Source organism: Pelodiscus sinensis, chromosome 20, assembly GCF_052426305.1.
Source record: "Pelodiscus sinensis isolate ZL-2025 chromosome 20, ASM5242630v1, whole genome shotgun sequence".
Lineage (NCBI taxonomy): Eukaryota > Metazoa > Chordata > Testudines > Trionychidae > Pelodiscus > Pelodiscus sinensis.
In genome coordinates, this window is record NC_143071.1 from 23,681,085 (window position 1) to 23,697,362 (window position 16,278).

The 16,278-nt window shown below is 49.4% G+C and overlaps 1 protein-coding gene across 3 annotated transcripts in view; it reads right to left on the reverse strand.

Annotated features, from left to right (window-relative positions):
* Window positions 1-16,278, reverse strand: part of SEPTIN9 (septin 9) — a 266,724-nt gene that overhangs the window by 113,165 nt on the left and 137,281 nt on the right. For all 3 annotated transcript variants that reach the window (XM_006122951.4, XM_006122953.4, XM_006122952.5), the window contains one exon: window positions 7,709-8,365. In XM_006122951.4, coding sequence (XP_006123013.1) covers window positions 7,709-8,365 — 657 coding nt within the window. The remainder of the gene's footprint in view (window positions 1-7,708; window positions 8,366-16,278) is intronic.

Below are 16,278 nucleotides of genomic sequence, written 5' to 3' on the forward strand. Positions count from 1 at the left end.
CTGGGATTTAAATATCCCGGGCTTCATTTGCATGTTCCCAGGCGCCGCCATTTTTAAATCCCCCTTAGTCCGAACTCCATGCCCGCGGCTACACGCGGCATGAAGTAGGTAGTTCGAATTAGGATCTCTGATTCGAACTACCTACTCTGTGCCGCGTGTAGCCATGGGCACGGAGTTTGGAATAAGGGGGATTTAAAAATGGCGGCGCCCGGGGACATGCAAATGAAGCCTGGGATATTTAAATCCTGGGCTTCATTTGCAACTCCGGTTGCCCTCATTTGCCTGCCTAGCTCGAACTAAAGAGCTAATGTAGACATACCCGATGAGATGAAGAGAGGAAAAGTTCGCATGGTTGCTGCTTGTTCTAGAGATAAATACTTTTGGGGATTTCAGTCTCCAAGGCTATCAAAGCAGCATTAAGTTAATGCACATACATACAAAAGAGGAACAAAAGCAAGAGACAGATAATCAGGTTGTGCACAATAATATTTGGATTTAAATATGCATGTAAATTAATATGTGAATTAGGCACAGCCCTCCAGGACCTGGCAAACTGCCATGTGGCTTTTGAAGCTATGCAGGTGGAAATCGCTGCTCTAAGGCAATCTTAATACCAACTAATCACTCTGCCCCCACAATGGCAGTTTCACCACAACTAACTGTTCCATTTGTTTGGCTTCCTTTCCCTGTGGTTTCTCTCCGAGCTCTCCAACCAGACCTCTTCCTGCATCACAAGCTTTCCTGAAGACCTTCAGCAAAAGCATCAGTATGGGGGAGGGGGCAGCACAAGAATATCGCACAGCTGAAGCTCAAAGGAAATAAAGTCAAGTCCCAGCAACAAGCTAGAGGCAGTCACAAGCAGTTAATTGTTTCTGCGCTTTTTTTCAAGGCTCCACTAAGGTCAGCAGGAGGCTAAGGAGTTTCCACAAACATCATATTGCAGCCTCATGCATGACCCAGCCTGTATGAGCATTTCCCAGCTAGATGAAGCAGAGCATCAAGCCAGGTGTCACAACGGCCAAGGGAGACAGGCCAGGGACACAGGTGCTGTATGCCCAGAGACCTGTAGAATCTCACCTGCAGCCAGCCACCCATCTCCAAAGGGAACACACTTTGTACTGCAGTGCAGAGACAACTGGGGAAGATTGCAGGTCCTAGTCCTGGCTGTCGGACAATAACTGGAAACTTTGTTTGCAGCCCTTGGCTCCCTTGCACATAGGATTGCCAACTCTCCAAAACTGGCCTAGAGTCCCCAAAATCAGCATCAATCTCCTGGTGACTGCTGAAATCGATCTTGAGAATTTTAATAGGATATTTTAAGAAAAAGACATTACATCATTTTGGGGAAAAATAATCTTCTGGAATACCTTCAGTCAGAGCTGGCAACCCTAAAACAGCTGATTCAGTTCCCAGACTGCTGCACTGGGCAGCACAGTATGGCCGTGTCCAGACTCAGGGTTTTTTTCGGGAAAAGTAGCCTTTTCCCAAAAAAACTTCCCCTGCGTCCAGACTCAAGCCGCATTCTTTCGAAATAATTTCGAAAGAACACGGCTTTTCTTTCGATGGCGGTAAACCTCATTTCACGAGGAAGAACGCCTTCTTTCGAAAGTTCCTCTTTCGAAAGAAGGCGTTCTTCAATGTAAAGAGGCCGTCTTCGAAAGAGAGCATCCAGACTCGCTGGGTGCTCTCTTTCGAAAAAGCGGATTTCTCTTTCGAAAGATCCGCCTGCAGTCTAGACGCGATCTTTTGAAAGAGCCTCTTTCGAAAGAAGCCTGCAGTCTAGACATAGCCTATGGGAAGGAGGTGGCAGCCCTCAGGGAGAAAGGACAGGTTAAGAACTATTTAGAAAAGCTGGACCTACACAAATCCACGGGGCCGCATCTAATGCATTCAAGGTTGGTAGGGAACTGGCTGATGTGATTGCAGAGCCATTGGCCATTATTTTTTAAAATTCATGGTGATCGGGGGAATGTCCCAGATGATTGAAAAAAGGCAAATGTAGTACCCATTTTTGAAAAAGGAAAGGAGAATCCAGGGAATGACAGACTGGTTAGCCTCACCTCATCCCCATCCTCCAGGAATGCATTTTGAAGTGCTTGGAAGAGGGGAAAGTGATCAGGAAGAGTCAACATGGATTTAGCAAGGGCAAGTCATGCCTGATCAACCTGGTTACCTTCTATGATAAGGTAACTGGGTCTGTGGATATGGGAAGGTGGTGGGGAAGTACCTTGACTTTAGCAAAGCTTTTGATATGATCTCCCACAATATTCTTGCCAGCAAGTTAAAGAAGTCTGGCTTGGATAAATGGACTGTAAGGTGGATAGAAAGCTGGCTAGATTGTTGGGCTCAGACAGCGATTGAAGGCTCGATGTCTGGTTGGTATCAAGCGGAGTGCCTCAAGGGTCAGTTCTGGGACCAACATCTTTATTAATGACCTGGATGAGGGGATGGATTGCACCCTCAGCAAATTTGTGGATGACACTAAATTAAGGGGAAGAGCTAGATACATTGGAGGGTAGGTATAGAGTCCAGAGTGACCAAAACTAATTGGGGGATTGGGCCAAAAGAAATCTGATGAAGTTCAACAAGGACAAGTGCAAAGTACTACTCTTGGGATTGAAAAATCCCAAGCACTACTACAGGCCGGAGACATAGTGGTTAAGCAGCAGTTAAGCAGAAAAGGACCTGAGGGTTACAGTGTGCCCTTGTAACCAAGAAGGCTAACGGCATATTGGGCTGCATTTGAAGGAGAACAGCCAACAGACTGAGGGAAAGGATCGCTCTCCACTATTTGGCGCTGGTGAGGCCTCAGCTAGAGTAGTGTGTCCAGTTGTGGGCCCCACAGTACAGAAAGTTTGTGGACAAATGGAAGAGAGTCCAGCAGACAGCAACAAAAATTATTAGGGTGCACATGACTTATGGGGAGAGGCTGAGGGAGCTGAGCTTATTTAGTCTTCAAAAGAGAAGAATGAGGGAGGATTTGATAGCAGCCTTCAACTACCTGAAAGGGGATTCCAAAGAGGACAGAGAGAGGCTGTTCTCAAGGGTGACAGATGGCAGAACAAGGAGCAATGGTCTCAAGTTGCAGTGGGGGAAGTCTAGGTTGGATATTAGGAAAAACTATTTCCTTGCGCGGGGGAGGGTGAAGCACTGGAATGAGTTCCCGAGGGTGGAATCTCCATCCCTAGAGGTTTTTAAGTCCCGGCTTGACAAAGCCCTGGCTGGGATGATTTAGTTGGGGTTGCTCCTGCTTTGGGCAAGGTGACTTTGGACTCGATGACTTCCCAAGGTCTCTTCCAACTCTGTGATTCTATTCTATGAGTCGCCATGCCCTCATCACCCTCCAAATGAAAGCTGAATTCTTTCAGTCACAGGGCCAAATTCACCCCAGTGTAAATCCATGCAGTGTCCAGCTCCCAAGGAGATGGATTCATTGAAAGAGGAGAGCTTATTTTTCTCTTGGGTTGATTCGTTCTGTTTCAGATTCACATGCAGCTTTAGAGTAATTTCCTCCCACACCCAACTCAGTTCCAGGGAAGGAGAGTTTGGGATGATGGCAGAAGCCACATACCAAGACCTCACAAGGTAAGCGATTATTCCAGTTTCTTCTCTGTGGGGCTTAGCCATGGCCTGCCTCTCTACTCTCACATTCAGACCCTGGGTTCATCTTTTCCAGGACAGCGCCTGTATTGAAGTCCCCGGCCTGGAAGCAGATCCAGCTGTACTACTACTCAGAGCTAAGGAAAATCACAGCCCCCTGGGCCTAGCTTGGAATCAATAGCCCATACCCCCTCCTCAGAACAGGCTTTCTTGCATTATCACTCTACCAGCTTAGACCCAGCACATCAGCTGGAAGGAGAAGTCCTGGCTCTTGTATTATAGCAGCCTTGGCTCCCTGTGGCCTTATAAGACTGAAGAGAAGAACAAGCCCCACCCCAGACATTCCTTCCATATTGGAAAGGGAAGAGAAATGTTTTATTCTTCCCCTCCAAAGATGACTCTCAGGTGGGAGGGTCCAGTAGTAGCTTCCCCTTCTCAGGGGATTCCCAGAAGCCTTCTTTCTCTCTGCCCTACCACTGTGGAGATCATGTTGGCTCTCAAAGTCCATATGCTCAGTATTCCCTGTTCTGCCTGAGCAAACGTGGGCTTTCCAGACATCAGCTCTGTTTGCTTTGCCCACAGACGAAGAGCCAGTCAGTCTCTCTCCCACCACTGGCCCGAGAGAGCAGGATGCTCTCTCCACAGCCAGGTAGGACAAACAATGGTTAGTCCCATCAAACACAGAATGCGCTCTGCTGGGACGGGCACTTACCACCATTCACAGGAGACAGTGCCCCAAGGAGCCCTGATTACGTGAGCAGCTTACAGTTCACAATGGAGAGCAGCTATGATGGTGATGGGAGAGGGGGAAAAGGTGCTGGGGGCTCGAGGGGTGCAGTGGGGATATTGAACTGACTCTTGGGCTGTAAATCTGAGCTGAGGAAGAGGGACCAGGAGGACGAGCCTTTCAGTTCAGTTTCTCAGCTCTTACTGGTCACGGGGCCTGAAAGCCCTCTTTGTACCAATCCCACAGAGTCCGGTTGTCTCATTCTGTAAATCGTACCCCAGACAGCTGTGTTGTTGTGTAAACCTCGTTCTGAGCAGCTGTCTTAGGATTTTGGAGCCCCCTTTTGATTTAAAGACACCCTCACTTCCAGGCAGCTGTCCAGGGATTCTGCAGCTTAGGCACTGTCTCCAGTCCCTACAAAAGGAGCCGATTCTGTGGAGTGCAGTGCCAGTGGGAGAGACAGGACCCAGCACCTCGCTGAAGGTGCTTCATGCTTGGCAGGATCAGACCCATCAAGCATCTGACTGAGCTCGTTAAGCCCAGAGTAGGGTGAGGCAAACTGGGCCAACTTGCAGTGGTTTTATGGCTTATTGTGCATTTAATGTTACTGGAACGTGAGCCTGTGTCACAATAAAGAAAGGCACATTTTGCTTTGAACACCAGCGTGAGTATGGATTTCACCCAGCCCCAGACAATCAGAATTTGCACAGGGAGATGCTGCAGTTGTCCCCCTCTCTGCCCCACCAGGGCTGCTCTGCTCTTCTTACAAAGGCTGCACAATGGGGGGACTTCACCATTTCCTCATTCCACATATTGTTGCCTTTCTGAGCTCATGGTTAGCCCAGGCTACTGGGAGTCAGAATTTGTGGGTTTCACGCCTGCCTCTGTCACTGCCACCCTCAAACCCAGGACAAGTCAGTTGCATCAAAAAAGTGGCTTCTCTTGATGCTTTAGCTTTTGGGCACCCAACTTGATGTGCACTGAGCCTGATTTTCAGAAGCCCTGAGCAGCCACTGCTGCCATTAACGTCTCTGGATGCTTAGCCCCATCTATTTAATGGCGCAAACCAACTCCTCACACACCCAGTTGCTAACAGACCTTCAGCACCATCTCTCACCCTAGGCCAAGCGGAGGAGGAGGACTCCCTAGAGACCAGGCTGTCTCTCAGAAGGCCAGGGAAGAGGGTGGGGTGGAAGGGGGGGGGTTCAAGGGCAGGCAGAGACATCAAAGGTACATGGAAATGAAGGGTGAGGGAGCTAGATGCAATTCTGTGCCGTTTACTTCACAGTGGGCCCTCCTGGGGCTAGGCCCAAGCCTGGGGAGGGGCCCAGCACAGCTTCCGTATCAGATAGCTTGGCTGTCCTCCTTCCATGGAAGGCCACCTGGAGAAGTGCGAATGCCTGAGAGGCGAGGTCCTCAGAGCAGCATAATGACATCGAGCGGGTCCAGCAGCCAGTTTCAGAATGTGGGGGCAGGAAGAATCATTCCTTTCTTGACCAAGTGTTACTACAGGCCAGGCCTCCCCAGCAAAACCAGCCTAACAGCCTCTGCTGGCAGCTGTCACTCTCAGCCAAACAGCCCAGCTGGAAGCGTGGGGAAGGGGGAGAAGCAGGGAGGCTCCTGAGAGGTAAGGGCCCAAGGCTTGGAAGAGGCTCTGGGGCTGAGAGGGGAAGGCACAACGGAGGCAGCTCTTCTGTCCTCTCCAACCACTAGCTAGAGCAATAAAGCAACCGAACAACAGCCCTGGACAGGCGGCTCTTGCCTTGTAAGGAAGTCTGGTTAACTGCTGTCTGGGCTGGCTGAGTTGGGAGGGGGAGGAGGCGAGAGAAGGGCGGGCTGTGCAACTCTCCTGCCCAGGATCCTGTTTCCGCAGTAACACGCCACCCCCCAAGGGATCCACTTAGGAGAGCCCTGGACAAGAGCGGGCGGGAGAGGGGGCTCATGGCCTCTGCCGCCAATGCTGCACTTAGCAGAGGAGGAGACTGGGGAATAGGAAAATAATCAAAGCGCTAGAACAAAACAAACTCTCTTTAAAACACGAGGGGCGGGGGAGAAAAAAGGCCTTGCAGCTGCTGGGGAAGGGGAGCTAGTTTAAATATCTAATGCAGGATTAATCAAAAACAAGATACAGCTAATGTAAAACAGGGCTCCAATTTCATAGTGGCTCCAGTCCATGACACAATGACGGCATCTGGCTACACGAGCCAGAGGGAAAGAACTCTGGATTTCTGCTAAAAGAGTGGTTGGATGGCTGCTCCGGCAGGACAGTAATTGCTGTCACAGTGCTGGAGTCCCACAAGGGTCAGCAAGAAAATGAAACCGCAAGCACCACAGGTGCCAAGTCCACACTTTTCACATCACCTCAGTGGCTGCTTTGCTTCAGGAGACCTTGGCAAGGCATGTGGGCCCAAGATTGTGGACCAAAATGGCAGCATTGTCCCATTTTACAAGTCTGGCAAACAGCTATGGAAAAGGGTCCTCACCTATTTTCTCAATGTACTTGCAGCAAGCTTTGGGGTCTCCTGCAGCCCCTTAACGAAAGTGCATCAGTATCCCCGTCAGTGAGCATCATGGAAAGCCAAATATAACAGACCCATGATCATATACGTTTAGATGCTAGCGGGTACAGACTCAGCACCAGACATCACCACAGAAGCAAAGAGAGCAAAGGTTAGCTCTAAACAAGGCCTTATCTACACTGGCATGCTTTGTCACCACACAGAGCATTCATACTACAGTGCAACTTGTTAGAAAAAACACCCAGTTTTGGCAACAAAAAAGCTTCCACCCCTACAAGAGACTTTTGTCTTTCCCTTTATTATTGGATTCTACTGTTTGTTTCGTCAAGAGAACTGGCTTCCACCAGTATCCGACAACGCCAGTCCTGATGGCTGCGCTCCGTGTTTTTTAATCTCTGCTGCCCTGCAGGCATGTGCCCCTCCCCTTTCAAAACTCTGGCAAGTATCTGACAGCTGAGTCAGCGGCTCCATATGGGAAAAAAAACAAAAAACAAATATTTGGAATGCTTCTGTTCTGCTGCTTTAAGGGGAGGACTGGAGAGGGAATCCCAAGAAGCACAAAGGTCAGCTCTGCCTTCCCATAACATGGCACTGTGGGATGTTTACCCACATTGCTTTGCTCTATTTATCAACAGGGGAACTAGCAATGTGGCCATGAATGTCAACAATTGGAGGAGAAAAACCGGTATGACCAGTTTTCACTTTTGGCGACTACTGCACGTTGACAGCACTTTTGTCACCAAACCTTCCCAGTGTAGATATCACCCAAGTAGCAGACGGAGGGCTGCCACTAATAGAAGACATAGGCAGGCATAAACGTAGTCAACATATTATACAAATATTTTCCCAGAGCTCTACTTACCCTCTGGACCCTTTGGTGGGATTTCAGCCATTACTTGTGTCTTTGATTCCACTTGGAGATGTTGACTGGTCAAGGAAGGCTCCAAATTCTCCACCTGCCTGATAGGTGGGACTGGGGCTTCTGGAGACTTTGCCACCTGGATTTCCACCCGTTTGGTGGCAATGTCAGGCAGGGGGGCACTGGCTGCATCGGCTCTCCGCTGAGGCAGCTCCGGGATTTTTGAGGTGGGGGCTTCCATTCTCCGAACAGCGGACTCCTGGGGCTTGCCTATAGTGATCTCAGTTCTTCTTGGAGTGGGCTCAGGAGGTTTGTGCCCCAGCCCCTCTGCTCTCTTGAGGCCAAACCTTGATAATCCTGGAGTGGAATTCTCCACTTGCTTAGATGAGATATCAATGGAAATTTCTGTTCTTCGTGACACAGGCTCAGGGAGTTTGGGTCCAGAGAGATCCACCCTCCTTAGAGATGACTTAGGCGATCGCTGGCCTGGAGCATCTGCATGTCTGGCAGGTGTGTCTGAATTCCTGGCCCCAAGATCCTGGAATTTCTGTGTGGAGCTGGTTGCAGTAGATCTGAGGAGAGGGTTCAGAGGTCGTCTTTGTGGCGTGGAGGAATTCAGAGACTGGTCTACCTCCTCGACCTCGAAAGATCGCTTCAAAGCTGAAATACATGAACAGAATTCTAAATGTAAACTAGAACAACAGTGTCTTCATATGAGGTAGGGAAGGGATCTATACCACCGCTGAACACATGGGAAGAAGCAGAGGAACAGAGAACTTATGGAACTTGTCCAGAGAAACAGAGAGTCACTGCCAGAAATAAGACTAGAATCCAGAAATCCCAATTCCCAGAAATACAACCACTACACAGTGGGCCTTGCAATTTGAGTATCTTTTACACCTGTAGGTACAGGTCCCCACCTTATTAGTATTTTTCACTCACCCACTGGTGGGAGTGTTTGGTCTCCTAACTTGCACAGGTGTAAATGACTTTGCAAGGAATAAGGCAGCCTGGAACTAGGTCCTAATGGCAGTCTGCTGCCTGGCTTTAGCTTGGATACACTCTGTAGAGCTAGCCACTGTGACTGCATTTCAAAGCGTGCAGCGGTACATGTACAACTTCTTAGGGTCGATTGGGACACTTGGAGATAAGTAATCCAAACCCACCCTCATGAAAGCATCTAAAGCAACTGGAGAAGACTAGAAATCCCAATAAAAATGCCAACAAGAAAGAAGTTTACAGTCTATGTTAGTAACGAGCTATCAGACCCTGAATAAATCCTTTGTAACAACTTTGTATTTCTTGAAAGCCTTCTATCCAAAGATCACAATCATCTTTAAAAATATTAACGACTGTAGCTTCACCACAGACCTTCTGAGCCAGGGAAATGATAGTGGGATCTCTGGGCACTATTACAGAACATCATCAGCCTCATTTTACTGATGGGGAAACTGAGGCATGGAGCAGCTAAGTGATTTGTCCAGCATTGTACAGAGGCTGCAATGAAACTCGGGAGTTCTGGTTCTCAGACCTAGGCTTCAACATGAGCTTAGCACTGAGTGCTTTGGTTTAATCAACAGACTGCACACTGTCTTTACATCCCGGTTTCTAATCATTCACATAACAGAGATGAGTAATGTCTGTCTGAGCGGCGCTATGGAGTTGAACATCATTGGAAGTGAAGTGTTCTGGTGTCCCTGCTGTCCCCGTCTCAAAGGGCCCATACCATTCTCTCTGGAGACAGTTTTCCCACCTGGGAAGGCAACTCTGAAATCCCTAACCTAGGACTCTCTCTGGGAAAAGCTGTGTGTGTTGCATGGCCCCGGAAACCTGGACCTGCACTTCAGAAATCAAAGGAAGCACAGAGCATCCTAGCAGGCTAGATCCATCCACTTCAATACACTGCTCCTCCACCAGCTATTATCAACTCTGACCTGATGATTCCATCCCACATTAGCCAGGGTGAGCCCTGGCTGGACCAAGGCCTGGTTCGTGTCAGACTGACCAGATCTGACTAACCCTGCCCACCCCTGGAGTTAGCCTCTGTTAAAGGAATAAGCACCTGAAGAGAAGAACTCCATAGCCCCCAGGGCCCACTCCAGTCCCTGCGTGTCAGCAAAAGGTGAACAGCACACACACCAGAAGGGAAAGTGGGAGAGCGAGAGAAACCCTGGCTACTCTAGGTTATTTTGCTCTGCTTCCCTGTCCCAGGTAATGCACACAGCGCCCTTAGCCAGGGGACCACAATGCACTGGTGTCTCCCCACCTCCCGGGACACGCCAAGGAGCTGTCGAGAAAACATCAGCACCAAATCCTGCTTCCTCTTTCCTGCAGGAGTGCCCAGGCAGCAGTTCTACAGGGTGTGGGCCCCACAGAAGTCAGCAGTATGATCCAGTCAGAGCATCCATCAGGTTTGGAAGGAAGTAGTTGCCTAAACACCACCTAGTCCCTGCAGGATCCCCTAGAAGTCCACTACTATGCAACTGCAGAGACGAACTAAGGGCAAGAGAACTTCAGTGTTTCTCTAGTCAGGCCATGAATTAGAGCGATCACCTGCCAGCTCCCCCTCAGAAGTGCGCTTGCTCGTTTAGCTCAATGAGAGGCAAAGGGCCGGGGGCAGCAATACAAACTCGTGAACACTAACGCATATGCTGTTCAGGAGCATCCCTTCAAAGTCAGCTAGACCCTGTCTCTGAGGCTTCATTCCAGAGTGGCGGAGAGGAATATACTGTTGTTCAGCAAACATCTGGATGCCCTGCTGCCATCCTCTTTCAGGGACTTATCTGGGTCCTGCTCCTGTGGCCTCGTGGTGCCACACAGTCTTCACTGTTTTTATCCTTTGTACCCCCCTGAAGTAGGGACGAGCTACTCCCCGTTACAGGGAGGGAACCACTACGACATGCTGTGCCGGTACCTGAGCTAGCTAGACTACAGCTGGCTTGGCTCTGCCATCCTGAACTGCAATCCCTGCACTTGGACTCCAGACATACCCTCCATGACTTGCCCAAGGGAGATCCCTGGTCTCCAAACCCTACTATCCTGACCACTGGACCATCCTTCCTGCCCTTTCTCCTCTGGAAAAAATCTTGGGACTGGTTTCCCACAGGAGAGTGCAGAATCCCCTGCATCCCATATCTGGGGGGAAGCTCCTTGAGCGTCTGAACCCAGACGAGAAGGTAGAGGCCTGTGAACTCAGGGCCTTTGACACATGGATTTGTCAGAGCAGCAGCCTCGACTCCCAGCAACAGGAACCATCTGCTCTATTCTCTCCAGCATACAGGGTGAGGAACACATTCCACGTGGCAGGAACTCCAGCAAGCTGAAACACAGCTGCTGAGACACAGCCTCCCTCCTCCTTGAGCGATGCAAAGTACAGGCCAGTCAATTGCTAGGAAAACATTATGGCTGAGGAGGGCAGGAGGCTGTGATGGAGACTGTGCCAATTTGCAAGTTATCCTGTAGGGAGATAGATGCTGGAGCCAAGTGCAGATTAAACAGCCATGCCCACAGTTGGATCTGCAATGAGCAGAACTGGATTTGAGGTGGAAGCTGCATGCCTTACTGGCACAATCTGCAGTGCCTGGGATTGCCAGAAGCCCCTCACATTGGGACTGGCTGCACTTTGGGGCCAATACAAAGGGAAGCCTGAGGGAGTTTGCTGATGTAACTTACATCTTCCAAGCCCTCCATGTGGGTTTGGATTCTCACTCTGTTACCAGCAGAGCCCTTATGCATCAGTTAGGCCCAGTTAGCCATGCTCAGAGGTGGCATATAAGGGCATATGAGGGATGAGGGGAAGGGTGTTAGACACTTTGTAATTGAATAATTGTGTAACCACATCAAACGTTAGCAGTTACATGACTACTCAGCAGTCCCCAGGGGCAGAGCTAGCAGCCAGGGTGCTCCCAGCCCCACTGGGAGCTGGTTTAAAAACCAGCTTTGCTTGCAACCCGGCTGCCTGCCGCCCCTGTCTGTGGGGGACTCGAGCTTCTCCTCCTACTCTGCTGTCCATAGAACACATTCTCCCTGCCACGAGCTGAACGCAGGCGCGCCTCACCTCCCGGAGTGGGAAGCCATAGTGACTGCTCCTGGCAGTCTCTCCCCGTAGCCTTGTAGGGAACACCATCCATCCCCACACAGCCTAGCTATCGATAGATAGTTTTAGAACGAGTCTCTGTGCGAGTCCACTTGTTCAAAAACTCCTCCTAAACAATGCAATATGAGAGTGGCAAAGAAGTGGGCAGAAGAGCTGCCCTATCCCAAGCCTCCCCCCACACCAGCCCTTTGCCACAGCAGTGGGGGGAGGGAGAGGAGGGAAAAGGCCCCAGGCAACTGGGGGCTCAGGTTGGGGGGGGGGGAGAGAGAGAACAGGTCCCAGGCAGGCTGCGGGGATACTCTGGGAGTGAGGGGAGAGACCAAGTCCCAAGCAGGCTGGGGGCCCCAGGAAGGGGAGAACAGGCCCCTGGCTCCCAGCCTCCTGCACCCTCCCCCACATTCCCGAGGCCCAGCCTTGAACTTTAGCAAACTTACCCAGTGTTGCCCATCTCCTATAAGAGACAATCTATCCATGATACCAGTGCTATGCCTAAATCATTGGTTTCCAGTGGCTGACAGAGAGCATTTGACCTGTTAAATTTAGATTAATTAATTGAATAGTTGATGGGATCTCCATCGACTGTCCGATTAGTTGATAAGGGCACCTCTACCTTTGAACTGTAGCAAGAATCCTACCAGGTTCTTGCTACAGTTCAAAAGCGGAAGCCCTGCAGGGAGCGTGGGATCAGACCCCCCAGAGGGGCTCTTTTACATTTCAAACACAGAATCACAGCAGAACCGGCATGAGCAGAGACTGCATCAGTCCCCGCTCATGCCATTTCCCACTGTGCCTCTACTTCCCCAGCTCCCTTCCCCCACGGAGATGGTACTGGGGTGAACCGGCTTTTAAGCAGGCTCCCCCCCAGCACCGGCTCCTGCTCCCCCCCTTGCTGCCTCTCTATGATAGGCTCCCTCAACCGTCACTCTGGGGTGTCGTACACCAAGGGCACTCCAGGAAGCTCACAGTCCGGAACCACGCCTGGCTGCATCACAGGAGAATGGGGAGAGGTTTTGTGCCAGTCCTTCCTTTTAAGCCCTTCTGGGGCAGTCAAGGAAGCGTTAGCCCAACATTTAGCTTCTTGAAGGTGCTCTTTTGGACAGACTGTCTTGCTAGCTACGCCTTGTACATGACCAATAAGCACACTGCTGATGATGAGCAGCTAATTCTGAATAAAACCATCAACATCCTATTCCAAACAGTAATTAATAACGGTCCAGGCTCAAGAGCTGCTGCAAACTACCCAAAGCCTACCTCTAGTGCTGGGCTGGAAAGCCCAAAGACACTGGCTTTTTTCCATTTCCTTTTCTGATTTGTGCCTGTTTAACACTCAACCCCTTCCCTCCATCTCTATTTCAAAAAGTTTGATTCCGGGTTAGAGTTTTAGATGATGGTATAACAGGGAAGGGGAGAACCGAAAGTATTATTCAAATCTGAACTGCTCCCGCCCCCTACACAAGATTTCCGTAGGTTAGTTGAGGACAGTCATTACTGGCTGTTGTGACAGACACTACCACCGTGATGTGAGCGGAGGGTTTTAAACCAGGCTTGACACTATGATTTCCAAATGCCTCAATCTGAAGACAAACATGTCTGGAAGATTGGACATTCCAAGCTAAATGTTCTCCCAAGGAATGCAATAGGAAAAGAAATGGTAACATTTTGAGGAGCCCTGAAAATGTTCTTTATTTAGGCAACACCTCATTTGTAGATCTCACTCTGAGCTCAAGCTGCAAGATTTACTTTCCTTTTCTGGGAAGATGGTGTCTAGGCAAACAGCACAGCCAATCACAACTTCCTAGGTCACTGGAGTGGACTGTGAAGCTGACAATGCACGGAAATCACCAATACCACAGGAAATAAAGAATCTGGCATCAGAACTTCACTGGCTACTTAGCCAGAGACCTGCTCAGCCCATGACAGTGCAATCATCCCAGCTCTGTCATATTGGAAGGACTCAATGTCAATACCCTCAGCCAATCAGGACTTGAGACCAGGCACAAGGGAAGGACGCCCTGTAACTTCCTAGCATATTAAAGGGAGTTCCACGAGCAAGGAGAGGGGAACACAGCCTGATAGCTACTGGGGCATGTTCTCTGGCCTGTGATCAGAATGGTCTAGCTGGACTTGGAAATCTCTGAACCTCCAACCTTCCCTCAGGTGAGTAATACCATGGAAGTCAACAGGAATACTGGGATGATGTCAGCCGACGGTCAGGGCCGTGTGTGTGTGTGTGTTACCAATAAAAGGTTTAACATCCGTGCCTTTACCGCTAGGACCAGGGTCCCGTTGCGGAGGGCAGCCAACAGGCTGACAGATGCACCGAGTTTATAGGAAGAGCTTATTACATCTCAGATTTCAGCTGCTACGATACAGGATCTCTTCGCAGCGGGCAGTCTAGGGAAGACTGAGAGGTGCCCCAACGGATCTGTCACCTGGGAGTGGCACGATCCAAACGCCCAAGCTCCTCCTATACCTGTCCCTTATGACCAGCTGAAGTTCTTTTAAATTGTGCTTGGTTCTGTTACAGCAACTGAAGGAGTCAGGTTAAAACTTAAACAGTTACAGGTTTATTAAAGAAGCTTATAAATCAGATGGTTACAAAGGCTATTGCTCTATTTCTTAACTGCTAGCAAATAAAGATCTTTAAAAAAAATGGTTACAAAGGAAATAAAGATAGAAAATAGAAATAGTACCAAATGACAACTTAATCTTTAAAGAGCTCTAAGTCTATGTGTACACTTAAGACAAAGGACCACATCTAGGTACAATTTTTACCCCTTTCTGTGCCTCTTGACTCCAGCGGGTCAAGCCAGTGCCAGTCCCTCAATTCCTAGAAAAGATGAATATGAGGTGGGCGTCTGCGTGGAACCTCGGGAGATCAAACATCTAACCTGACCAGCAGATATATGGTTGATTGACACTCAGAGTAAATGTGCTGCTGGACCCATCTTTATACCCATAGGAGCCCATATCCTCTTATCTAAGATGCCAGATTGTACTGGTCCGTTTTGTGGCGCGAGTTCTTACAAGCAAGTTTCAACTTAATTTACACTTGCAAGAGAGAGAACTAAATTGTAAGTACTAGACATTTTTTTACTGGGCGAGAGATTCCTCCCCCTGCGGATGGCTGTGCGTTCATATCAATATGGGTTTTAGTCAAGGGCACTCCTCGGCAGCCTCTTGGTCAGCAATTGGCGTAACTCTGTTTACAGCCATTCATGGTCACAGCAGCCTGGGCCTTCTGTTCAAGGCTTACTGCTCTGTGTGCCCTGCATGCTCCAGGCAAGCAAAGATGGATGTTACAGGGGGGTTCCTGACTGGCTACAGATGAGGAACAACCTGTGTGACTAAACGCTGTAGGTTCAGACTAAGGATGATAAGGACTAGTTGACTATCTGATAAGCAAATGCTTATCAGATAGTTGAGTTGACTAGTCACTTCCCCCCTGCTATCAGATAGAGGCAGTAAAGGGAGGGGGGAAAGGGGGTACTTCGAAGTGGCAGTGCCACACAGCAGATCCTGAGCTCTGTGCGGCGCTGCCCCTTTGAAACGCTGCAGCAACATTTCAAAGCAGCAGCTCCATGTGGAGCCTGGGGTCAGCTCCATGTGGGGTTTCCTCGGAGCCTGGAGTCAGCTGGGGAGTCCCCAGCTGATCCCAGGCTCTACGTGTGGCATTTCAAAGCACTCGTTGTGCCCTCGGGCTCTTGTGTATTTCAAAGCACATGGAGCTCAGAGTCAGTGGGACTTCCCGCTGGTTCAGGTTCCATGTGGAGTTCCAGTTTTGAAATGCACAAGAAAAACTCTTGTACATTTCAAAGGGGGAACATGGAAGTGCCTATCGACTAGTCAATGGAAATTCCATCAACTACTCGACTAGTAAATTAACCTGTATTTAACATCCTTAATGTGCACTGCTAAGCATATGATTTGCAGATTCATTGTTCTGAACTTTAAACTTCCCTGAAAGCTCCTTGTAACCAGACAGAACTTGCCCTATTGAGTTAATATCAGAGCACGGGGGAAGATGAGGCAGACAAGCCCAGCTGAATGTAACCAAAAAGAATCACTCTTCAGGTATGTCTACACTTGCAGCCTAATTCGAACTAGGGCTGCAAATGTAGGCATTTGAAATTGCAAATCAAGCCCGGGATTTAAACATCCCGGCCGGGCGCCATTTTTTGAAATTTACAAGCCCAGACTAACTGCCTGTGTCTACACGCGGCAGGGACCCGGTAGTTCGAAATAAAGCCCTATTTCGAACTACCTGTTAAACCTCATTGCAGGAGGAATAAAAGGTAGTTTGAAATAGGGCTTTATTTCGAACGCCCGTTTCCCTGCCGCATGTAGATGCAGGCAGTTAGTCCGGGCTTGTAAATTTAAAAAATGGCGCCCGGCGGGAACATGCAAATCAAGCGCAGGATATTTAAATCCCGGGTTTGATTTGCAATTCCAAATGCCTAAATTTGCAGCCCTAGTT